The sequence below is a fragment of the Schistocerca gregaria genome, chromosome 3 (genome assembly GCF_023897955.1).
Source record: "Schistocerca gregaria isolate iqSchGreg1 chromosome 3, iqSchGreg1.2, whole genome shotgun sequence".
Classification (NCBI taxonomy): Eukaryota; Metazoa; Arthropoda; class Insecta; order Orthoptera; family Acrididae; genus Schistocerca; species Schistocerca gregaria.
Window position 1 is genome coordinate 496,007,051 of NC_064922.1, and position 27,359 is coordinate 496,034,409.

General features: G+C 39.6%; 1 protein-coding gene across 1 annotated transcript in view; it reads left to right on the plus strand.

The window, feature by feature from the left end:
* Positions 1–27,359, plus strand: part of LOC126353756 (ATP-dependent RNA helicase DHX8) — a 145,474-nt gene that overhangs the window by 99,218 nt on the left and 18,897 nt on the right. The window contains exons 14-15 of the mRNA XM_050002811.1: positions 11,650–11,831; positions 21,567–21,707. Coding sequence (XP_049858768.1) covers positions 11,650–11,831; positions 21,567–21,707 — 323 coding nt within the window. The remainder of the gene's footprint in view (positions 1–11,649; positions 11,832–21,566; positions 21,708–27,359) is intronic.

Sequence of the window (27,359 nt, forward strand, 5' to 3'; positions counted from 1 at the left end):
GATTTAGGAAATGAGGAAAGTTTGGAAAAGTCACCCAGAATCCTGGGTCAGGCGAAATGTACCAGACAGGATGAGAAGGTAAGACTGGTTGTTGGTGATGGCACCAGATGACATTAGAAAACCTGAGAGCCTAAAGGTGGAAGATAGGGTAGTAAGCAAGACAGATATTACTGACAAAACTTGGTGCAAGAATTAATAAGAGTGGAAAGCAAAGTGCATTGTATGTCACAGAGGTGTAGGGGGATAAATAGGTCAGAAAATAAAGGTTATAGGAAACTAAAAGCAACTGCAGAAAGGAATAGTCACTCGGAAGAAATGATGAGACTGAAGCTCTCCGCTCTTATTAACCCTTGCACCATGTTTTGTGAGTAATCTCTGTCTTGCTTCTTGTTGTATCTATCTGGTTCAGTCCCCAACAGTCAGTTTCCCCTTGCCCATGATTTTGGGTGACTTTCCCTAACTCTACCCATTTCCTCAGCCTCACCAGTCCTTTTCCTTTGCCTCTCTTCCTTCACCTCGGACCCTTCTGCCAGAAGATGGAGCCACTGGCTCTGAAAGCTTGCAAACTTCTTTAACCTTTATATGTGTGTTCTCCTGCTGTTGCAATGTGAGTAGATTTTTAATCCATCCAGTTACATTATATGTAAAGAGGACTTTCAAGTCATCTTCACAGATGGCCACCCTAGTTATATTTGTTTGCCTTTCCATGTGTGTGCATACCATAATCACCTGCCTGAGCACAGTATGTACACTGGCCTATTACTGACTATGATCATAATACCAACCTGTAAAATCAGCCAAGTGGCTGTGCTGAGTTCTTGACAAACTTGTGCACAGTACATAATAGAGAAATTACTCAGTTCTGTACCTCCCCAGAAATTGACAGACAGTAACATTACAAGTTGAATGAGGACATCTATACTGATAAGGTAATGAAGAAAACTGATTTCAGATTGGTTTGTAATTAAATTAAAATCCAAAAAAGGACAAGATGCACGATGCTATAATACAGCTAGCAGTGACCTTGATGTAAGGTGTAGACAGTGAGTATGATACCAGGAAGACGGTGCAGTAGCCAAAATGTCAGCGTGACTATTGCCGTTGGCAGCATATCTCAAGGCTGGAGTTGTGACATGCTGTAGGCAGTGCAATAAGAACAGTTTTTTCTAAATGAACTGGCTCTGTGCAGGTTGAGTTGTGACATGTATTTTTATCAGGAGCAGGTACATGCCAGATATTTGGAGTAAATGGTAAAGTCAAGTTCTTTGGCCAGTGCAGCTGATTTAAATGTCAGTAAAGGCAGCCACAGGAATGGTTCGTAGTAGCAGGCGTCCACCCAAATGCTGATCCTAGAATGGTTTGCCAGTTGCATATTGTATGGGATAACAATAGCTTATTTCCCAAGATTGCAGCTGCAGCAAGTGGAGTACGGTACTATAAGTACTCAAAAATAAAGAGCAGTCACTGTTGCTGACTCTATAATTCCCTTGAGTGTGGTAGTCTTAAATGAAATAACTATCATCTGAGACAATGGAGTGTGGTAGTCTTAAATGAAATAACTATCGTCTCAGACTGTCCGCTTTGATTATGAGTGAAAAATGGGTTTCATCACATGGTTTATTGGGTGGCATGACCAGGTGTTCACTCTCGGTTTCAAACCATACCTGCTGTATATGATGCCAAAACTTTCATGTTGGTCATATTCCAGTGTCAGTGATATTGTAGAATGGGATAGAAGTGTATAGGGATTGAGGAATAAGCATGTATGTTACACATTTGATGCTGCATAGTAGCATTCTATCAACCAATACAAGCTGGTGTTGGATTGCAATATAGTAGCAGAAAAATTCATGCCTGACTTGTTTAGTGATTCTGCTTAGAAGAGTGTTGTTGGCTATAGCCTATGCGAAGTTATTGTTTGTCATAATTGGAAAGCCCTGTGTTGTGTGGGTACTGGGCAGTTGGATAATCCTTGAAGGTCAGTAAACCTCCACATCTAACTGAAAACATACCACCACATGGGCATTAAAATCCAATTTGGTGCTAATGGGAGATGTGAAAGGATGATATACAGGACGTAAAAAAAAAAATGTACGGCACAAGTTGCAGGACACATTCCTCACACATAGATAAAAAAATTATGTTACATGAACATGGGTCTGGAAATGCCTTGTTTCCATGTTGCAACTCAGTTTCTCCAACGTATTAATTGTTGGAAACACACACAAACACAATGCGCGAATATACCTCATGCAAGTTACTCTTTCTCACAGAAGATGTTCAATATGCCCTCCTTGGGCATTGATATATGCATCAACCCACTGTCATAGTGAATCTTGGATGCGCTGATGTATCACTGGTGTATTGAATATGGTTTCACAGCTATCCATAATGCGGGTGTGGTGATTCTGAACATCTTGTACTGGGATTCCATACATAAGAGCTTTCAGATGCCTCCACAAATAAAAGTACAGTGGGTTTAGACCCAGAGAGCATGGAGGCCAGGCAATTGGTCCCTCTCTACCTATCCATCTGTCACCGAAGCTATTATTTAGAAGCCGATGGACATTAACACTAAAATGAGGAGGCATTCCATCATGCATGAAGTAGATGTCTTGTTGTACAGCTAAAGACACATCTGCTAAAAGATCAGGTAGAACATTCTCTACGAAATTATGATAAGTTTGTCCATTGAGCCTCGGTGGAACAAAGTGAGGCTCTACCAGTCACCAACAATGCTGGCCCAAACATTGACAGAAAATCTTTGTTGATGAAGTGCTTCAGCAGTTGCATGAGGATTGACATCTGCCCATACAAGTCAGTTGTGAAAATGTACACTCTGATCTCACTGAAAAGAGGCCTCAGCTGTGAACAGCACCATTGCACTAACATTAGAGTTGACACTTTGTTGAATAAACAAATCACAAAAGAGTACTTGTGCAGGAAAATCAACTCTTGATAGTGCCTGCACTCACTGTAAATGGTATGGATACAGCTTGCCCTCATGTAACATTGCCAGACAGTCATGCGGTCAACATTCAGTGTTGCAGCTACATGTCTTACACTGACACTATGGTCATTTTCAACTGCATGAATTTCTGCCTTCCGTTGTATCCTCTTCCTTCTAGACCTCCCCCAGTCATGAGTCAGGTTTAAATGCCCCCATGTTCCCTATGTAAATGATCAGTAGGTTCAGACGGTTTCCTGTCGAGGCACCTTTGTCCTAGAAATCTCTCCTGGTACAAAAGACGAGTGTGAGCGCCATTGCTGTCAGCTAATCCATACATCAAATGGGCATGTGCCGTCTCTGCATTTGCCTACACTGCCATTGCATGAGCCAAATCTGTGTTTAACTCTACTACTTGCAGCTGTTGTCCTGAGCACTGGAACAGTGTAAACCTGTAAACAAGCAATGGCTTACATTACATGGCGACAGGGACATGTAAAACATAACACTGGCAGTGCACAATATAACCAGACGTCACCAAGAGTGCATGTTCCCCATGATTCTAACCATTGTTTTCTTGTGTGTTTCCCTTAATTAATGAATTTGAGAAAATGAGTTGTAACATGGAAATAGAGCATTTCCAGACCCATATTCATGTAACATAATTTCTGTGTCTACATCTGAGGAATGTGTGCTGCAATTTGTGCCATACATTTTTATTAAACTCCATATGTTAGCATGTTGGAATGGCAGTTTGAAATTGATTTCACAGATGTATTTACTTTCAGGTAATGCCCTTTTGTATAGTTGCTATATCATCTTTCAGTGAAAGTGAGCTGTGAGCCGAGAGAGGTCCAGCAGCACTTAGGGGTCGTCACAAGATGAAATTGTTTTCCTTGAAGGAAAAATACTGATGGCGATTTCTTTCTATGTTGATTATTTGTGTAGCAGTGAGCAGTTTTGCAGTTTTGATGTTTTTGATGCATGATGCTCCACCAAATCTGAATCTCTAATCATCATTTCATCCTCATTGATGCGCAAGTCGCCGAAGTGGCATCAACTAAAAAGACTCTGCACCAGGCAACTGGCCTACCCGACTGGAGGCCCTAGCCACATGATATTCCAGTGGAAGCACCGACATTTTGCTTGGCTTATACGTCAAACAGCATGTAGATCCAAGTATCTCCTGTAATGAAATTGCTTGTGACATTCTGGCAGGTATCTGAACTTGGCCCTTTTCCTATCAAGGTCATTGAGGGGATTATGTGCATCAACAACATTGCAATAATGTATATTTCCAAGAAACCCTCTTTTTTTAGATACAATGATTTGAGGATAAGACCTATTATAGTGAAGTACTGCTGTATGGGCTGATCACTTGTTTACTCAAGATGAATCAATGGAAGACTGAGAAATTTGAAACTTTCTGGTAGATTAAAACTGTGTGCCAGACCGAGACTCAAACTCGGGACCTTTGCCTTTCATGGGCAAGTGCTCTACCAACTGAGCTACCCAAGCACGACTCACAGCTGTACTTCTGCCAGTATCTTGTCTCCTACCTTCCAAACTTCACAGAAGCTCTCCTGCAAACCTTGCAGAACTAGCACTCCTGGAAGAAAGGATACTGCAGAGACATGGCTTAGCCACAGCCTGGGGGATGTTTCTTGGGTAGCTCAGATGGTAGAGCACTTGCCTTTGAAAGGCAAAGGTCCCGAATTCAAGTCTTGGTCCAGAACACAGTTTTAATCTGCCAGGAAGTTTCATATCAGTGCACATTCCGCTGCAGCGTGAAAATTTTATTCTGCATACTGAGAAATTTGATTTTTATTTCTTGTCTTTTAACCCTGTGCTTGCAGTTGTGAGAACAGAGCATGCCATTTCAACATGTGCCTTGCCTTGGTGGTATTATGTGTGATGTTTTCCAGGTTGTTTCAAGACCCACTCAATTATGCAGGTACCCTGACCTTTCCATATGAAAAAATTCTGCTTATAACAGAGGCCAAATAGCGTGTTAATTGCTAAGAAATGTTTTGATTGTTCATATAGAGGCAGTTGGAGGTATGCAGCTGTTAAATCTATTTTAGAAAAACATTCACTTCACTTTATTGTGACAGTTATTCATCAGACCTTAGAATACAGGAAGTAATGTTATCTGGGGCCTTAAATATGAGCTTCTATTTGGCCTCATAACAACAAGACAAAGTGTAGTCCACTCCCTAGAAGATATGGATTCAGCTACCTCCAGGGTAGCCAAGTTGTATAATTCTACAGTTACATTATCTTTAATAGTATAAAGGATGGGGTAGATACAGAAAATTTGTGGAAAATGACCTAGACACTCTCAGCCATTGCAAGACGAAGTGGGTTCTTCTTATTCTTCCTTCTCCTCCTCCTCCTCCTCTGCATTCTTCCTGCACTGTAGTGTGATCCACTCGTTTAGTTCTCTCTCTCCACTTGACACGATCTTGTGTTGCATCAGGGTGGAGGCTCGCTGTCTTGAGGTTTATGTGGACAGTATCTAATCAGTGTTGCCTCAGGCTCTCAATAGATGGTTCACCATCAGCTTGTGACGAAAAACTGTGTTCTGCTATTGCAGCTTGGTCTGCTCAAAGTATGCGACCATACCACTGTATCATCTCAATGATAGGTGCCACTCCATACCACTTGCGTATTTTACCACATGATCATTAAGTGTCAGGCCAGGTGTTCACTGAAGCATTTTTGTTTCCATTACAGCAAGTAGTTGCCATGGTTCTTTCTTGCAGGCTTACTCTGCACCATAAGGGCAACTGGGCAAATTGCATAGTGATCTATTTTCCATTTGATTCAGATTCAGTCTCGGGCTTTATTATTGCAAAGCACACCAGTCATTGTCTGCCATTTAAGCTATTCACTGCTAATGCAATTAGTGATTTCAGGAATGAGTGAGCCATTGGTATCGACTTTTGAGCCATGATGCTTGAAGGTATTTGTGTTTGGCAGCTCTATGCCATTCATATTGATTGTGCCTGTGTTATTTGCATCTGTTGACAGGTATTCAGTTTCCTTTATATTGAGGCAGTTCTTTCATGCTTGGACTTCTCGTTGATAGTTGTTCAGTCTCAGCAGCCAGTAGAACGTCATCAGGATACAGTAGGGTCCCAAGTGCTAGTTTCTGAAGATCTCTAGTGACCATGTCCATTATCATGATGAACAGAAGGGGAGACAAAGCACATCCACAGAAACGGGGATGTCAGATGATACTACAACACCAAAAGGTATGCAACTTTTGGGATAGTGCTACAGTAGCTGGACTCATTCAGTTGATTCTTCAGGTACTTCATGCTCTGAAAGAGCAAACCATATGAGTTGATGGTCCTATGTTGAAAGACTTTTCCAGGTCCAAGAAAATGAAAATGCTTAGACTTCTCACAGTATTTCTCAGTAAGCAAGTTACTTGCATTGATTGTATCTGCTGCCCCACAGCTTTTCGCAAAGCCACACTAATTGGTGGTGCTATTGACAATCTTACATATTCTGCTGCAAGGCATACGGGTCATTAGTTAGAATATTCAGCTGGATTCCCCTTCTGTTTACAAGTTGGAACTGTGCTCAGTATCCACTCTGTTGGTATCTTCTTCGTTTCACTGATCTTGTTGCGGAAACCTTTTAACCAATCAGCTGCCTCCCTGTGCCTGATCTCCGCAGTTCTGCTGGCAGACCATCTGGCTCAATCACCTTCCCAAGTTTAATCTTCTCTGTGGTTTCTAGAACTTCAGGCTTGATCATCAATATGATGGGATCTTGAACAGGTGCCAACTTTTGTACAGGGGAATGTGGAGACACTTCAGTGGAGACTACCAGTGCTTTGCAGCTTTCTTTTAATCAATGTTCAGTTACCTTCTTCATCACAAATGCCACAGAATTTTTCTACATATGCTGTTCATCTGTGCCGCTCCTTTGCTCAGCAACAGATATCTCACATGTCAGCTGGTGTGTCAAGCCTTTCATACATCTCATTGCAGTGGGCTTATATGGCTGCTGCAGCTACCTTCACCTCATCACAGGTAGCAACACAGTAGGGGTTCCAATTTTCAGATGCCTTTGAAACAACCAACTTGTAATAGTACATTTTTTTGCTCTCTCTTTGTTCTTAACATATCCTGTCCACAACAACATCTAACGATATATTTTATGGTATCCAGGTTTGGGAATGTGGCAGTTTTTTCATGGGTACCTGCTTTAACATGCTGTTTAATCACTTTGATTGATGTAACGGAGATGGATGAAGATCAGAAAATTCCTGTCACACGTTACTTGGGGGCTGGAAAAAGTATAACTCTCATTACCAAATTGACCTGTTCAGTCTTTGATACAAGACTACCATCAGAAATTACTCCAAGTGGTATGCAAGATATACAAGAGAGATGAAACATCCACAGACTTCGGAAAAATGTAATCATTACAATTCCAAAGAGGATAGGTGCTAATAGATGTGAATACTACTGAACCTGACCGAAATCTCTTGACCTCTTTAACTTAAAAAAAATTGTGGTACATCCGTGTAACCATAGGGAAAATGTGACGAACATGTGTTTATTAGAAACACTGATGTACTTGTGTCCATTTGGAATGGAACTCAAAAATGTTAATTTGCAAGTCAGTCATTAATTTTGGTATTGCTGTTTCTGGCTTCCTGATTCTGTTTGCAGGCAGTGTGCTGCTGTTAAATGATACACACTACTATGCAGAATAGCTGTGGGAGACACAGTGCTGTGTCTGTACAGTGCAAATAAATGCAACCCTTTTTCCAATGAGATTAGTTGTGTTGGGCATATTGCAAAAAACCTCTAGGGCAACAAGACTACATTGACTTTGAATGCTTTTGCTGTGGCAACAGAGACAAAGACTTAGGAGATAATATTGATGCCGTGAACCTCCTCCACAGTGAAGCAGTTATGGATTTTGCTGCAACACTGACATGGCTCATCATGCACTCAACTATATTGAAAAGGACTTTGACATTGGCTGTTTATCAGTGTGATGCTTTGATAGTACCACATAGCCATATATGCGAATTACAATAACTTGCCTTGAGAGAAGCAGCCATAACAGAATTATTCCACCTGGTATACAAGGTATATGAGAGAGGCGAAACATCCACAGACTTCAGAAAGAATGTAATCATTCCAGTTCCAAAGATAGCAGGTGCTAACAGGCGTGAAAACTATTGAACCACCAGTTTACTAAGTCGTGGCTGCAAAATGACAGGAATTATTTACAGAAGAATCAAAAGAAGCTGACCTCAGGGAAGATCAGTTTGGGTTATGGTGAACTGTTCGGAACACATGAGGCAACTCTGACCCTATAACTTGTCCTAGAAGATAGATTGAAGAATGACATCAATAGCATCTGTAGGTGAGTAAAAAGCTTTTGACAGTATTAACTGAATGACACTCCTTGATATTTTAAAGGTAGCAGGGATAAAATATAAGGAGTGAAAGGTAATTTATACCTTGCACAGAAACCCGACTGCAGCTGTAAGGGTCAAAGGACATGAAAGGAAAGCAATGGTCGAGAAAGGAGAAAGGTAGTGTTGAACCTATTGTTGAACATAACTGTGATGTTATTGGATCTGTACATTGAGCAATCTTTGTGAAAGAGAATTATAATTGAGGAAGAAGAAACAAAAAGTTTAAGGTTTGCAAATTAAAAATCCTAAAATGATTAGGAAATAAGACACTAAAAGTAGAAGATAAGTTTTGCTACTCAGAGAGCAAACTAATTGATAATGGCTGAAGCAGAGAGGATATAAAATGCAGACTGACAACAGCAAGAAAAAGATTTCTGAGAAACAGGAATTTGTTAACATCTAACATCAATAGAACTTATAAGACTTCTTTTCAGAGTTTAGTTGTCTGGAGTGTTGCCTTGTATGGAAGTGGACTATAAGCAGTTCAGGCAACAAGTGAATAAAATCTTTTGAAATAGGGTGCTATAGAAACTTGTTGGAGATTAAAAGGGCATAGCAAGTAACAAATGAGGAGCCCGAATTGAATTGAATTGGTGTGGGGAGGGGGGGGGGGGGGGAGATTTGTGGCATAACTTGATTGAAAGAATGGATCACTTGATAGGTCACATCTGAGGCATCAAGGGTTGTTCAGTTTGCTAATGGAGTGAAGTGTCATGGGAAAATATTATAGAGGAAGACCAAGGTTTGGATACAGTAAGTTGCAACAGTTGTAGGTTACACTAGTTAGAAGAGCTAAAGTGACTCTGCATAGGATAGACTAGCTTGGAAAGTGACATTAAATCAGATTTTTGGCTAAAAAACAAATAGGTATTCTGATATGATATACAGAGAGCCAAATGATACACGGGATGTATACAAAATTATAGTGTGTGTAGAGGAGATAAAAAGAAAAATCTTTTTATGTGACATGAAGATTTTGATACTAGTAATGTCCAGAGACAGTGTTTCAGACTCCTGTGAGATGAATATTGTTTTAGAGATATTGCTGAAAATGTCATCCATTTCATTAATACATTACTTGCGTCTGTTCGCTAATGATTGTATAACATGCTCAAAACAATCAGGTGCTTCACAAATAATGGCTGCAGCTTCAACCGAATGGGCAACCAGCTGTTCTGGTGTGCCTATCAATGCCTCATGCACCAAATACTCCATCTGACTCCACAAAAAGAAATCTGTAGGAGTGAGGTCAGGAGACTGAAGTGGCTACAGTACTGACCCATCCCTCCTAACCCAACAATTGAGCAAAACATTGTCTAAATGTTCTTTCAGATGAATGGCGAGTGTGGTGGCTCCCTTTCAGGCTGGAACCATAATCATTGCCTAATTGCTAGCGGATATTTTCCAACATTCATAATAGTACTTTGCAGATAAAGATGCAATGAATTCCTCCATTGAGCATGTTATGTACAAGATAAAAACCAATCAGCTCGCTTACCCTTCCTAGTTGTAAGATGTAACTGTGTTGCAATTAGATTCGAGTGTCAATGTGTTGCATATGAAGCAGTTAGACCAACTGTGAATGTTGGCCTAAGAGAACCATTAAAGGACGGCTAGTGGGGAAAACGGTGTGCCTGTGATGTTTTTCTCATATAAAAAATGTTTCTTTTCATCACCTCTAAACACTAAAAATTCTGAGACAGACTTTTATACACCATGTGTACGTATTACATATGCCACTTTTGGCACTTAACTTTCATGCTCTCTTCCTCTTGCTGGCTTTTGCTGATGGTTCTTGTAGCAGTCAATGATACACCTGAATCAGACAACTTATAGTTCTTGATAAGAATGTGTGGTAAAATGCTGTTTATTAAGGGATTATGACATAACATTTTTCGTGAGGAACTTAGCAACATTGGGCAATTCATTTTACTCAGATAAATTGGATACCTTCTCGAAGCAGAACTGGTGGTGATCTTGACTGATGGAACTGGCTGCACAATGTTTGAAGGAGTCCCATATTGCAGAAAAATGATCCTACATTCGCACATCCATGCGGTTGAAATGTTGGAATGACAATGGTGTGTGAAAGACTCTCATCTTTTCAGGATAAAGTGGTACTGGATGATATGTTTGCAGATTTTTGTTGCCCATATTCTTCGATTCTGTGTATTGACATGTCCTTGGAGATGGAAATTGGTGTTGTATGTCCACAGGCTGTTCCATGGGCATTTTTTCTCCATTTCCATGCAAGCAAGAAATGCCAGACCGGATGTTTGTCTTTCTGGCAGGTCAACAGGAAGCAACCCCTGAACATGAGTGATTTTATGTGGATAGCAATGCAGGATGTTTCATAGGATTTTATGCTCTGTGCTCACAGGTGTGTCCAATGTTCAGGCATTTCCCCATGCACCACATGTTTGCACACTACTGTTTGACCCCTCCTGCAATGCTGTGGCCACATATTTGGCAGACTTTGGATCAACTGCTTTCTTCCCTCTGCCACATGGCACTTTGGAAGAACCTGTCTTTTCGAATTTTGTTATCTTTTTTCCAGATTCTTAGCAGATAACAGACCATTTTTTATACCCTCGAGTGTACCAGAACTTCTGCAGGGCTACTGGCACACAGTTACTTTTCATGTAAAAAAGCTTTACCAGTAGCACACGATCCTTCATGGAGACAGTCACATTGGACATGTAGGATGCAAATTGAGGAACAGTGAGGGCCTCATATTCTGATACTTACAGCACCATCTATTCATCAAAAATTATGTTGATTTTTTCTTGGCCCATTAATTTTTTCCTCCTGTGTCAATAATATGCTGTTCAAATTTGACCTCATTCAGAGCAATGGTTCTCTTTCTACAGTGTTTTGAAACTGGAATTTTAATTATGGGTGCCCTGTAGATTGTGATCCTCATTTTGCAATTAAATTGTACAAGTTTATTCGTTATCACGTCTCCTTTCATTTCTTTCATCGTCTCTGCGGCGCATTATTTCTTCTAAGTAGATCTATGTAGCTCTCTCTCTATCTTTTGTGTGTGTGTGTGTGTGTGTGTGTGTGTGTGTGTGTGTGTGTGTGTTTGTGTTGGGAGGGGGGGGGGGGGGTTGTGCATTTCATTTTAATGCTGCGTTAGTTACTGTTGTGGTCCCAGGGCTATGATTTTGATGAACTAAGTGCATGTGTTTTCATGTTTCCTTGCATAATTGTTTTTCAGTGTTACTGATGACTTTTCCCGTGTTTGCAGGTGATATACTACTATTTTTAACTGGTCAGGAAGAAATTGATACAGCTTGTGAGATTCTGTATGAAAGGATGAAATCATTGGGGCCTGATGTACCAGAACTTATTATTTTACCAGTGTATTCTGCTCTTCCAAGTGAAATGCAGACTAGGATCTTTGAGCCAGCACCACCAGGATCACGAAAGGTACAAGAAAGACTTATAATCAATATGGTTTTTTCTAAATAAGGATTCAGAAAACTTTTATGTGAGCATTTATTCAATTACATTGGACATTAAATGTAATAAAGGGATGGAGAAACACACACACACACACACACACACACACACACACACAGAGAGAGAGAGAGAGAGAGAGAGAGAGAGAGAGAGAGAGAGAGAGCTTTATGTGTTGGCATAAAGTGATTAAAAAATGATTTCATGAGTAAATGACACATTATTTTTAAGTACCAGATTGAATGACCATATACTGTATTTTATTCAGGTATTAAGAATTATTAAATTACAGTTGGAGATTACATGATAAGAGATGCTCTGCTCCAGTAACTTATGCAGAAAACTCTTGCAAAAAGTCCAACAGAATCAAATAAGAACTACTATTGTCTCAGGACCTAACATTTCACCATCACCACAGTCCATTACTGGACCACTTGTAATACTTTATTTTAAATATCTGTGTTTGGCCTTTCCACCTCCCTTAAGAGTTCTATTAGTTCAGACATACTCTATACTTATAACAGTCTTTTTTTAAGGACAGTCAATGTAAACGTCACTGACTGATGGTCAATTTTGACGTTAGTTCAGAAATTGAACTCTATTCAGAGTCCCTCTCTCTTATATAAAAGTGTTGATCTAAGTTAGCATGAAACATGCTTGGCAACACAGCTAAAATCAGCTATTGACATGAGTATCACACTTCTGCTGCAGATGTAATCATACAGTACTTCATATATATGCAGTATTTATCATCGATGGTGTTATGTTGTAAAGTTGGAGGAAAGTTAACAGATAAAGCAGTGACCTTCAAACATCTCCCAGTATATATAACAAAGATTCCAAGACTTACCAAGCGGGAAAGTGCCGGTAGACAGGCAAAAAAAAAAAAAAAAAAAAAAAAAATTCGAGCTTTCGCAACCGGCGGTAGCTTTGTCAGGAGAGAGGGAAGGAGAAGGAAAGATGAAAGGATGTGGGTTTTAAGGGAGAGGGTAAGGAGTCATTCCAATCCCTGGAGCGGAAAGACTTACCTTAGGGGGGGAAAAAAGGATAGGTATATACTCGCGCGCACGCGCACACAGACACACACACACACACACACACACACACACACACACACACACACACACACACACATATCGATCCATACATATATAGTGTCTGTGTACGTGCGGATGGATATGTGTGTGTGTAAGCGAGTGTATACCTGTCCTTTTTTCCCCTTAAGGTAAGTCTTTCCGCTCCCAGGATTGGAATGACTCCTTACCCTCTCCCTTAAAACCCACATCCTTTTGTCTTTCCCTCTCCTTCCCCCTTTCCTGAAGAAGCAACTGTTGGTTGCGAAAGCTTGAATTTTGTGTGTATGTTTGTGTTTGTTTGTGTATCCATCGACCTGCCAGCGCTTTTGTTTGGTAAGTCACATCAACTTTGTTTTTATAAAGGAGTAATTGGATTTTTGTAAATACATTGTTAGTAAATTGTGCACTCATTGCATTGTGACTCCTGTTAGCTTCATTTTCTGTTGGTAATGGAATTTCTTTGTAGACAGATTTTCAGCGTAGTTCCATGCGGTGCTTTGTATACATTTGAATAAAACCTGATTACACTTCTCATCTGACATTGCTTGTATGTTTAATGAAAACAACTCATCACTATTTCTATATATTTGTACAATTTCACCACCAGGAGATTTTATGGGGACATGGGTAAAGTCAGTAACACCTAAAACACCAGGAAAATGGGCTATTTATAAAATTTATGCTGGGTTTTCCTCACATCATTTTCTTTTGTAGGTTTAGTATCCCCACCAGCAGATATCGCAATGGAAGCAGACGAACTGTCATGTGTAGAACAGCAGAATGCAACCTGTTATGGAGGGAACACCCATCATATCTTATGGGCAGACCTGCTGATGTCAGTGCTTCCTTGTGAGCAGCAGTTAGTGTAGCATGCAGTGCTCATGCAGAGTTAGACCACTGCGGACCTAGCCAAGCACTCATGCTGAGAGTTGTTGTGTGCTCAGTCATTAGCTACCAGTGCCAGGTGCACGCCGAGTTATTGTTGTGCGCATATTGCTGTGGGTATGATTGCTCCACTTCACATAGTTCAGTTCACACGGTGAACTAGTGCCATTCATGGGGTTCTTTTTCCCAGTTGTTACCGAGTCATTGTTGGTCTGAACTACCACGTCGACCACGTTGAGTAGCAGTGTTGTCACGCCTTTGGCAGATACTAAAGTAAATATTTTGATGAATTCTTTCTTCAGTGAGGCAGTGTAGGCCAATACCTTGTGAACAATGCTGTAAACAGTCACAACATTTGTTTAAAATAAATCACCAACCACCATCTGAAAGTGCCCTGTAGCATAAAATCTTTATGCTGAAAGTAGCATCTGCATTGTAGTCAGTGACTAGTTTCTTTTGATTGATTTCAGCAGACACTCTCTCAACGTTAGTTCTAACTGCTGCACAATATTTTGTCCAGCTGAAACTTCAGCTTAAATGATTTATCATTTAACTTCAAGAATGGATTCGTCCATTTTCTTCCTCACTAGACACTTCAGAATACTCAGATATCTGTTAAGTAAATAAAAGGAACCAGTACAATTTACATCATGTAATGTTCTTGCCTGCAGAACGCTGCCCACCACAGTGTTTGTAAAATAGGAAGTATGATGTGGTTTCAAAACATAATTTGTTGTAGTTATAAATTGTGGCACAGTAGAGAAACTAATATGAAATGGAAATAAAAATCCAAGTGTTAACCTGGGTTCAGACTTGAAATCTTCTGCACTGTGCACCAGAATGCAACATCTGAGCTACTAAAACACTCATACAAACATTGCTGATAAATATCACTTTGCTACAAATGACTTATTTAGACCAGACTATGCTTATGTTTTATTCATCGACATGTGTGTTTAAGTACCTGTTCAAAAATTAGTATGCATTATATTAGTTACTGCCACTCAAGCCAAGAGAGCACATGTATAAGAGATGGTCAGTCATTATTGGTTGTTGTAAAAATCAACATACTTAAATGTTCTTGGCAAATATTTTGAAGTTATCTTTCTTACTTTGCCCCCTAAGTGCTATGAAATGCCTTTAAAATAATCACAAAAATTACAAGACATCCCCAAGAATGGATATGAGATCAACCTTCATTAGTAGATAGCTGATAATTTCCTACACTCATTAGTACATAGCTGATAATTTCCTTAACCTAACCTTTTTCAATAAAATATTTCGAGCTTGTAACAGTGTGGTAATGGCTTGATCAAATATTTACATGTTAATAACAACTTCTTTATTATGCCAATTTGTATTTGCACAAAACAAAAATGTTGTTTTGTAATTTTACTACATTGTAAAGTGATGATTAGATTTGAACATGACACTGATCAATGAATTTTTGCTAGTCTGACAAGGGGATCCTCCATACTGTAAATCATGGATTTTTATGTGCTTCATATATGTCATAGAGGCACTTTCCCTGAGTGCTTGGGCTATCTAGTTTTTAGCGATGGGCCTTGGCTTTTGAGAAAATAGATTTTGAAGTTCATTGCGTACTCTGTGTACCCGTAACATTATATATATTGACTGAATTTTTCAATTTTATTTCAAAGAATATCAACAAACATTGTAAGGTGTGTGAAATTATAAAGATATATTCAGTTATTAATTCTGTCATACAGTAATACGAAATCTTATTTTTCATTGTTCATGTCCACTTTTCTTGATGTGTCAGAACGATATTGTGGGTGATACTTATCATAGAAACAACCAAACCACAAATTTTCGCAGCACCACCCACATTTTATGAAAGCAGTCGCACAGTTTCTTCATGAGCAATACTAGGAAACACAATTCTTTTGTATTAAAAAAGATGTCGCTTTCATCTGCTAATTTTAACGCGAACCATGCGTACCTAATCATGCTTCCAAAATTAGGAGCGCTGAATTGATGTAGGATTAGCGAATGTAATTTTATCGAATCTTCCCTAGAAGTGGTCCCTCTAAAATCTTTCGTCAAGTCAGGAGCATTCTGAATAATTTTCATGAAGATTTTCACTTGTCGCTAAAAATAAACATCGCAGGGCTGGCAATGAGTGCATTTTGGTGGGACCACTTTTAGGGTGCAGGTGCTTCCTTTCCTTTCATCAGTGAATAGATCATCGTATAAAGTTGAATTGGTTTGCCCACCCCACAAATCGATAATGTACAAAAAAAAAAAAAATTCTCTCCCACGTACGGAAGAATTACCAAATGCAAAAATTCTTTGTACACCAGTTTTGTGAACTTCCTGGATTTCATGCAGTACATTACTACATTTCTGTATTTCCCAGTTAATTCATCTCTTCGTTTTTGACTGTTAGGACAAAATTTTCCAGATGGCTCTTGCATACGTAAAAAAACGTATGGGATCACCTTTGCTGAGGCTGTTATGGTGTACTGAGCTGTATAAGAATGAGTAGTCTTGTTTAAATTTTTTTTTTTTGTACGAGAACAGTTTGCGTTCCTTTTCCGAAAGTGATCTATTATATATTGCGTGATACTGGCAGCCAGTTTGAGCACTGTTGATTATGAAGTCAAGGTCGAAATTCTCCATAAGTATTCTTGTTTGTATGTGGAATTGTTCCGCAGCTGCAAAAACTTCGTCTATAATCACAAATTCTTTAGAGCTGATGAACTTTGTAATTTTTCTTTGCCAAATCTTATGTTTTTTTTGAATTGCTCAACCCAAGCATTGCCAGCCACGAAATTGAAGCTTTCCAATAAAAAGGGAAGAACAGCATTCGTCACCCACTGCTGTAGAGTTCTCATTGTCACCTGATCTCAGGGAAAAAAATATATTATTTTCACAAGCCATTCTCCTTTTTACAATATACTCAACATATATATCATGTCAATATGATTTACCTCTTCCAAATTCTGTCTCGCTTTGATGAATCTTTCATAAGGCTTACAATGAATGGTTCTCCATTTATCGAGATGAGGTCCACCTCATTTTACATCCTCTTTCCATTGATATAGTATTGATTTATGTTTCAGTCGAGAAACTCCGTGGGATTGCAGACCTTTTAAGTTCCATTTTGGGATGAGCTTCTGCAAGAGCGACTGCTTTTTCCTTGTAGGATGGATGCACATAATCTTTCGGTTCTGATGCAAACTCTTTGGGAATGTAATCACCATCTTCCTCTATCCCCACACACTGCAAAGTGAAGAGTTTTATTTATTTATTTTTTCATTCGTCCAAAACAGAAAATATTCATAAAAAAGTAAAACTTACCGCATCATATTCTCCCAATTCATCCTCTTTGTTGAAAACTATCAATTCATCATCAGTAATGATCTGTCTTTCAGCCAAGAGATCCTGTATTGCAATACATATCTCATCGCCAGTTACAACGGAATTGGCAGAGATCACACTAGGTGGTGCATTCATTATGAGATTCAAATTGCAGAGTAGATTTTTGGCTTATTTAATAGCATTTGTGATTTCGCCTTTCGATTCTTCATTCAACTCTTTTACTTGTGGATCTTCTTCTGTCTGCACTACTGCAGAAACACTTGGTTCTTCCATTTCACAGAATTTTTCTAACACACGGCACTAGAGACGCTTTGCGAGCAACTGACACTGTAGTCAGATGCGAACGTAAAGGAATGCAACTCGTATCCTCATTGGCTGCAACTAGGAGTTGGGGTTCCTGTTACGGCTAAAGGTATTCGCGGGAGAGGGGATGATAATGGGCGGAGATCGATTTCAGGTAATACAAGAAGCGGCCATTGTACGAACATTTGGAACTCCAACTGCAAACCAAAAATGGAATGAATATTTGAAAAAATGAATCACTGAATATATATTTATAATACACATACCTTACACTGTTCATTGATATTCCTTGAAATAAAGTTGAAAAATGCGGTCGATTTTGAAAGAAAAAGAAAAGTACACGAGCAGGATTCGAACACGGCACCTCCAGCGTGATAGCCGTGAACCTTTACCGCTGCGCTATGCTGACTTGCTTGGAATATATGTGATGTTACCGGTATACAGAGCACGCAATGAACTTCAAAATCAATTTTCTAAAAAACCAAGGCCCGTCGCTAAAAAACCAGATAGCCAGGTACTCAGGGTAAGTGCCTCTACAACATACTTGAAGCGCATCAAAATCCATGATTTACAGTGTGGAGGGTCCCCTTGTGAGTTGATCCTGCTTCAAACAATGGAAAACCCAGGTTGGAATTGTAACAATATAATGAAATTGCCCTGCTGCTCACAGTGTGGCCCCAGCTGCCAGAGCCTGTGATCATGTGTGTGTGATTTGCGTTTGCATGAGTGTGTGCATTTGTGTAACTTTCATTGTATTGATCCTACTTCACAGTGATATTACCTTGGATTAACATTTATACAAAACAGAATTTCAAGTTCAGCTTGAACTGACGTTCTTTTCTATGTTAATCTAAGATCAAAAACAAAGATTCCAAGACTTACCAAGCGGGAAAGCGCCAGCAGACAGGCACAATGAGCAAAACACACAAACACACACACAGAATTACTAGCTTTCGCAACCGATGGTTGCTTCTTCAGGAAGGAGAGGGAAAGACGAAAGGATGTGGGTTTTAAGGGAGAGGGTAAGGAGTCATTCCAATCCCGGGAGCGGAAAGACTTCCCTTAGGGGGAAAAAAAGGACAGGTGTACACTCGCGTGAGTGTACCTGTCCTTTTTTTCCCCCTAAGGGAAGTCTTTCCGCTCCCGGGATTGGAATGACTCCTTACCCTCTCCCTTAAAACCCACATCCTTTCGTTTTTCCCTCTCTTTCCTGAAGAAGCAACCATCGGTTGCGAAAGCTAGTAATTCTGTGTGTGTGTTTGTGTGTTTTGTTCATTGTGCCTGTCTGCCGGCGCTTTCCCGCTTGGTAAGTCTTGGAATCTTTGTTTTCAATATATATTTCCCATGTGGAAGTTTCTTTCTATTTTATTTAGATCATCATTAATCTAATATCAAATATTTCACACAGTTTTACCTTAAACATCCCTTTTAACAGCACTAAAACTTCCAACTATATGACTCAAACTTTGCTGTACACTTCTGTGTTACAGTATGTGCAGCTTTTTACTCATCTAATTTGTAATGATAGATCTGCAATAGAACAAAGGAGTAGATGGCATGTTTTCAAGAAAAACTGTACTTATTGCCAAGCCCATTCTACAACACTGGACAGCAAGCTTTTATATAGACTTTAGAACAAGACTACTCAGGCTGCCATAAAAGTAACTGGGCATTAGTTTGAAAAAGTAGGCCTGCTTCTTTCACTGTAAGTCAAATTTATCAACAGCAGCAACAGATCTTCTGTTGACCTACTCCTAGCACTGCAGACTTCGACTAAGTCAACAAATTAAGATGCCAACAAACATTCGTGAAGTTGGAATTCAGAATATTCATATTAAACCTGAAAAATTTGTTTTTGTCAAAACATGATATTTGTGATCCATGAACACAAAAATTGTGTTCTTTGAACAAGAAAGAAAATATTTATTGTTTTCATTTGATACAACTACTTTCATTATTGAATTTGAGCCAAATATCAACCCTTGTCATATGCCTTACACGTGTAAACCTGTTTTCTTTTCTGATATTGGTTCACTCCTGCACATCAGGCCTCCCCTTGTTTCACAGCACTTCACTCCATGCCTCACCATTGAAGCTGCGAGTAGAAGTTTTGTTATTGCATGCACTCTCTGCTGGAGCGCAAGGCAACACCAGTGCTAACAATATCTACATCTACAGCTGCCTCTACATCTACATCAATACTCCACAAGTCAATGTACAGTGCATGGTGGAGGGTACCCTGTACCACTACTAGTCATTTCCTTTCCTGCTACACTCTCAAATAGAGCAAGAACTCCCATTTGAGCGCCCTAAGCATCCCTGTGACACTTGCGTGTTGTTTGAACCTACTTATAACAAATCTAGCAGCCCACCTCTAAAACTATTTCAATGTCTTCCTGTAATCTGACGTGGTACGTATACCAAACACTCAAGCAATATTCAAGAATAGGTCGCACCAGTATCCTGTATACCTTGTTCTTCCTTTACAGATGAACCACACTTTTCCCAAAATTCTCCAAATAAACCAAAACCAACCCAACCATTTGCCTTCCCTACCAGGGTCCCTACATGCTCATTCCATTTTGTACACCTAGATTCTACAAATCACTGTTAAATTGATGACAGAGGGTACATCCTAGTTTACCAGCTATTAGGGTATCTTCCAATTTCATTCACTTATTGAGCATGGAAGAATGATTGCATGCATCTATATGTGCTGTAATTAATTTAATTTTGTCCTCACAGTCCCTATGTGAGAAATGAAGTAGGAGATTGTTGTGTATACCCAAAATCATCATTTAAAGCCAGTTGTCAAGACTTTGTAAGGTAGCTTCTTAGGGTTTGCTTACGCCTGTCTGCAAGAGTCTGCCATTTCATTGACCATTCATGCTGCCCTTCTCCATGCATGTTCAGTATCCCCTTTTAGTCCTGTTTGGTATGGGCCCGACACACTTGAGCAATATTCCAGAATGGGTTGCGCGAGTGATTTGTAAGCAATCTCCTTTGCAGACTGATCGAATTTTCGCAGTATTCTACTCAGAAACTGAAGCCTACCATCTGCTATACACATAACTGAGCCTGTGTGATTATTCCATTTAATACTCCTACGAAGTGTTGCACCCAGATATCTGGATGAGTTGGCTGATTCCAACTGTTACTCATTGGTATTTTAGGCATACGATACTATGTTTTTTGGTATTGTGAAGTGCACAGTTTTACATCTCTGAATATTTAATGCAAATTCTCAGTCTTCATTCCACTTTGAAATCTTAATAAGATCTAACTGAATATTTTTGCTTCTTCTTTCAGACAGTACTTCACTATAGATAACTGTGTCATCTGCAAGCAAGCTGAGGTCAAGAGCTAAATGGGATGAGAATATGACTGTGCCATGAATTAGCAATTCAAGGCATACAGTCTATTCCCCTAGGAAGGACATAATAATACTGAAAGCTAGAATAGTGTCATTTACTTTTGTATGTGTCTATCAATAATACTAAATATATTGCCTTATGGAGGTTATACAGGCCACCAGTCCTGTTCCATAATTTTAAGTGGCTACACTACGACTAACCTTTTAATATCTCTTGTTATTCTGTTTATTGTTTAAATTACTTTAAAAGGATGCATTACAGGGTTTTCAACCATTTGTTATGTTTTCTGTTTACTGAAATACCGGCCGGAGTGGTCAAGCAGTTCTAGGTGCTACAGTCTGGAACCGCACAACTGCTACGGTCACAGGTTTGAATCCTGTCTCGGGCATGGATGTGTGTGATGTCCTTAGGTTAGTTAGGTTTAAGTAGTTCTAAGTTCTAGGGGACTGATGACCACAGCAGTTAAGTCCCATAGTGCTCAGAGCCATTTGAACCGTTTACTGAAATAATTTTTTATCTTATACATTATTCTGCACCACTTGCATTTCATGTTCATTTGATTGTATTGATTTCAATGGCATACTTCTTCTTCGGAATAAATTGCTGTTTTTAAGAGATAATACCTTTAAATTCATTTGCACAGACTGTGGGTAGACAAATATTGAATGTTATTTTTCAAATTTATGCCTTTCAGTAATGAGTAACATTTGGTTTTTCTATAGGTTGTTATAGCCACAAACATCGCAGAAACATCTTTGACAATTGATGGCATTTATTATGTAGTTGATCCAGGATTTGTGAAGCAGAAAGTGTACAACTCAAAAACTGGTATGGATTCTCTTGTTGTTACACCAATCTCTCAGGTAAGTTCTTCTTTTTAATGAATTCTGTAATATTGCTATGCACTGAGTTTTATTCACCTGGAAAGTTTAATCTTCCCTGCCTGTGCGACCTGTAACAACATTTTCAGCTACATTTCAGTAAATGTATTGTTCATAACTGAGGCATACATAGATTGTAGAAGATGTTTGCCTAGTTATACAAGAAAATAGGATGAAGCTGACAATTAGGAACCAAACTAAGACTGGGCTATTAGGCTGAAAACATTCTGGCTGCTGGTTAGCAACTTGTATAGCATAAGTTGACTTTAGATAACTATGTCATTTGTTTTGTGAAATGAACTCATGATCAGTTGTCAGAGAATTAGGGATTATGTGTAAGGGTTTTGGGACTGAATTATAGTGATGAGTGGTGCTAGTGAAATAAGAGCAGAAACTAGACATAAAAGTGTGAATATATGGAAATCTTGCAATACCATGACTAGATCTGTGTAAACATACATGTTGTCTGAATGTAGATATGAAAACACTGATTAAAGTGACAGTCACATTGGTGCTGTGGAAAAAGGAATACATGCTGTTCATAGCTTAAGCCTAATAAGTAAGACGGAAAAAGGATCATGTTACTTGTGCATCTGGCAGGAACTTCTTGATGATACCATCACACAGGTCATGTTACCTTTTATAGCTGAAGTCAGATTTGTACTTTTTTAAGGTTGGATTTGTGATTTAGGCTCTCAGTTGTGAGGTAAATGTACCAACAAGTAAAGGACATCATAGAACTTAGAAGCAAAGTACAAGATTTTCTTGCTACATTTCAAGAGTTTCATATTCAGGAAAAGTAGGTATTCTATACATGTTTGAATACCATGGTATCACAGAGGCAGATAAATGAAATACAGATGGTTATGTAAGTGCATCTTCTTCACGAAGAGTAACCATGAATAAAAGAGAAGTTGCCTTGTATATGAAAGCAAAACATAATTGTAAGAAATATACTTTTTTTGTTTTTGTTCTGTATTTAGGTACTGTCCCCTTTAAAGTAGTTATGTTACATACCATTCACAGTACATCTTCCATTCTTGGAGTGATTTCTGAAATATATTGAGATACTGTAAAGATCTTTTGTCAGGTTTTCTTGGTTTCTTGGGACCCGTCAGTCTTTAGAAATGATGTGGTTTTGAATTGGGGGAACAGAAAGAAGTCTGTCATAGCCTTTCCAGGAGACTGGGTTGTGCTGTGATTGAATGCCTGCAGTCAATTTGCGAACAATTTAGGCCTCTGCCCAGATATAGCCATTTTTATACATGTTGGTCTGCTTTAGAACAGTTTTTGGATTATGGTGTGAGGACAATGTATGAACTTTTAATGAGGCATCATTTGCACTTCCTGTGTATTCATGATAAACAGTTTAGTGAGAGACTAGAAGCTTTTAGAAACATGTCGTACCAGAGAACAATGCTGAAGGTGAGGTGGTTAAATGGAATAATTAATAAGGAAGTGCTGAATTTGGGAGAAACAAAATCCATGGCATAACTTGACTGAAAGAGGATTCGTCATTTTGGTTATGGGAAGTGGTGTGAGGGAGACAGACTGTAGAAGGAAGACCAAGACTTTAGTGTGACAGCTGTCTGATGCCAAAGTTGCAGGGTAGCTACTTCTGACTCAAAAGTGGCAGGTGGGGGAAGCTGTGAGATGGAGCTCCAGTACTGTAGCAAGCACAAAGCTTTGAATGCTTACTCATTAAAAACAATCTTCATTATTCAACACTTCTTAACAAGCACTCTTATGAAAGTGGCCCCGGAATCTGTTACACCTTGTAAGTAGTAAGTGATGTGTGTTTGAAGCAGCGGATTGTGTGACAAGCCGTGCCCTCATAGATGAAGTTGGGGTGTCATTTCTGGAGACTGGCTGGACTGTCAGGCAGTGGCACATACTAGGCAGCCTTGCGTCTGCAGATACAGTTCAAATTCTGGAAACATCAGGGGTAGCTGACAGCTCGAAGAGCAGCAGCTGTTTCACCTGGTTGATAACACTGCGCATTGAGGCTGAAGTAGATCAGAGGCACATTCGATCAGTGACTACCATGGTGACTGCACCTGCTAAATGCATGTTGCCAAAGTAATGCTGCTACCAGCGGAGATGGGATCATTTCACACCCATTGGTCGTCTTATGACAAGAGCTAGACTCCTGTCACGCAGCCAGCTGTAGAAACATTGCATTGTGCTACAGCATGTGGCTACCTAATCCACTGCTGATGGTAGAATGTTGCATTTTAGGGTGTTGAACCATCAATATTGCAGAACCCAGCTGCAGAACAGTCGGAATTGTAGTTGTAAATTGTTGTAGATGTGCTGGGAAAGTTCCTGAGCTTCAAGTGCTAATAGAAAGCACAGAAGCTGAAATCATTATAGGTACAGAAAGCTGGCTAAAGCCTGAAATAAGTTCTGCAGAAATTTTTACGAAGTTTCAGACGGTGTTCAGGAAAGATAGATTAGGCAGAATTGGTGGTGGAGTGTTTGTGTCTGTCAGTAGTGGTTTATCTTGTAGTGAAGTCGAAGTAGATACTACATGCAAATTGGTATGAGTGGAGGTTATACTTAACAGCTGAACTAAGTTAATAATTGGCTCCTTCTACCGACCCCAGGCTCCGATGATACAGTTGCTGAACAGTTCAGAGAAAATTTGAGTCTCGTAACAAGTAAATACCCCACTCATACGGTTATAGTTGGCGGGGACTTCAACCTTCCCTCGATATGTTGGTGAAAATATTTATTCAAAACCGGTGGTAGGCAGAAAATATCTTCCGAGATTGTCCTAAATGCTTTCTGCGAAAATTATTTCGAGCAGTTAGTCCACGAACCCACACGAATCGTAAATGGTTGTGGAAACACACTTGACCTCTTAGCCACAAACAATCCAGAGCTGATAGAGACCATCATGACTGATACAGGGATTAGTGATCACAAGGTCATTGTAGCTAGGCTCAATACCGTTTCAACCAAATCCACCGGAAACAAACGAAAAATAATTTTATTTAAAAAAGTGGATAAAGTGTCACTAGAAGCCTTCCTAAGAGACAATCTCCATTCCTTCTGAACTGACTATGTAAATGTAGACGAGATGTGGCTCAAATTCAAAGATGTAGTAGCAACAGCAATTGAGAGATTAATACCTCATAAATTGGTAAGAGATGAAACTGATCCCCTGTGGTACACAAAACAGGTCCGAACGCTATTGCAGAGGCAACGGAAAAAGCATGCGAAGTTCAGAAGAACGGGAAATCCCAAAGATTAGCTAAAATTTACAGACGTGTGAAATTTGGCACGGACTTCAATGCGAGATGCCTTTAATAGGTTCCACAATGAAACATTGTCTCGAAATTTGGTAGAAAATCCGAAGAAATTCTGGTCGTATGTAAAGTACACAAGCAGCAAGACGCAGCCAATACCTTCGCCGCACAGTGCCGATGGTACTGTTACTGACAACTGTGCCGCTAAAGCGGAGTTATTGAACACAGTTTTCCAAAATTCCTTCATGAGGGAAGACGAATGGAATATTCTAGAATTTGAAACACGAACAGCTGCTAGCATGAGATTCTTAGAAGTAGATACCTTAGGGGTTGCGAAGCAACGCAAATCGCTTGATACAGGCAAGTCTTCAGGTCCAGATTGTATACCGATTAGGTTCCTTTCAGATTAAGCTGATACAATAGCTCCCTACTTAGCAATCGTATACAACCGCTCGCTCACCGATAGATCTGTACCTACAGATTGGAAAATTGCGCAGGTCGCACCAGTGATTAAGAAGGGTAGTAGGAGTAATCCATCTAACTACAGACCTATATCATTGACGTCAGTTTGCAGTAGGGTTTTGGAACATACACTGTATTCAAACATTATGAATCACCTCGAAGGGAACGATCTGTTGTTGTTGTTGTGGTCTTCAGTCCTGAGACTGGTTTGATGCAGCTCTCCATGCTACTCTATCATGTGCAAGCTTCTTCATCTCCCAGTACCTACTGCAACCTAAATCCTTCTGAATCTGCTTGGTGTATTCATCTCTTAGTTTCCCTCTACGATTTTTACCCTCCACGCTGCCCTCTGATACTAAATTGGTGATCCCTTGATGCCTCAGAACATCTCCTACCAACCGATCACTTCTTCTGGTCAAGTTGTGCCACAAACTTCTCTTCTCCCCAATCCTATTCTATACTTCCTCATTAGTTATGCGATCTACCCATCTAATCTTCAGCATTCTTCTGTAGTACCACATTTTGAAAGCTTCTATTCTCTTCTTGTCCAGACTATTTATCATCCATGTTTCGCTTCCATACATGGCTACACTCCATACGAATACTTTCAGAAAAGACTTCCTGACACTTAAATCTATACTCAATGTTAACAAATTTCTCTTCTTCAGAAATGCTTTCCTTGCCATTGCCAGTCTACATTTTATATCCTCTCTACTTCGACCATCATCAGTTATTTTGCTCCCCAAATAGCAAAACTCCTTTACTACCTTAAGTGTCTCATTTCCTAATCTAATTCCCTCAGCATCACCCGACTTAATTCAACTACATTCCATTCCTCGTTTTGCTTTTGTTGATGTTCATCTTATATACTCCTCTCAAGACACTGTCCATTCCATTCAACTGCTCTTCCAAGTCCTTTACTGTCTGTGATAGAATTACAATGTCATTGGCGAACCTCAAAGTTTTTATTTCTTCTCCATGAATTTTAATACCTACTCCGAATTTTTCTTTTGTTTCCTTTACTGCTTGCTCAATATACAGATTGAATAACATTGGTGAGAGGCTACAACCCTGTCTCACTCCCTTCTCAACCACTGCTTCTCTTTCATGTCCCTCGACTCTTATAACTGGCATCTGGTTTCTGTACAAATTGTAAATAGCCTTTCGCTCCCTGTATTTTACCCCTGCCACCTTTAGAATTTGAAAGAGAGTATTACAATCAACATTGTCAAAAGCTTTCTCTAAATCTACAAATGCTAGAAACGTAGGTTTGCCTTTTCTTAATCTTTCTTCTAAGATAAGTCGTAAGGTCAGTATTGCCAGTATTTCTACGGAATCCAAACTGATCTTCCCCGAGGTCGGCTTCTACTAGTTTTTCCATTCGTCTGTAAAGAATTCGTGTTAGTATTTTGCAGCTGTGGCTTATTAAACTGATAGTTAGGTAATTTTCACATCTGTCAACACCTGCTGTCTTTGGGATTGGAATTATTATATTTTTCTTGAAGTCTGAGGGTATTTCGCCTTGTTTCATACATCTTGCTCACCAGACGGCAGAGTTTTGTCAGGACTGGCTCTCCCAAGGCCGTCAGTAGTTCCAATGGAATGTTGTCTACTCTGGGGGCCTTAGTTCGACTCAGGTCTTTCAGTGCTCTGTCAGACTCTTCACGCAGTATCGTATCTCCCATTTCATCTTCATCTACATCCTCTTCCATTTCCATAATATTGTCCTCAAGTACATCGCCCTTGTATAGACCCTCTATATACTCCTTCCACCTTTCTGCTTTCCCTTCTTTGCTTAGAACTGGGTTTCCATCTGAGCTCTTGATGTTCTCTTATCTCCAAAGGTCTCTTCAATGTTCCTGTAGGCAGTATCTATCTTACCCCTAGTGAGATAATCCTCTACATCCTTACATTTGTCCTC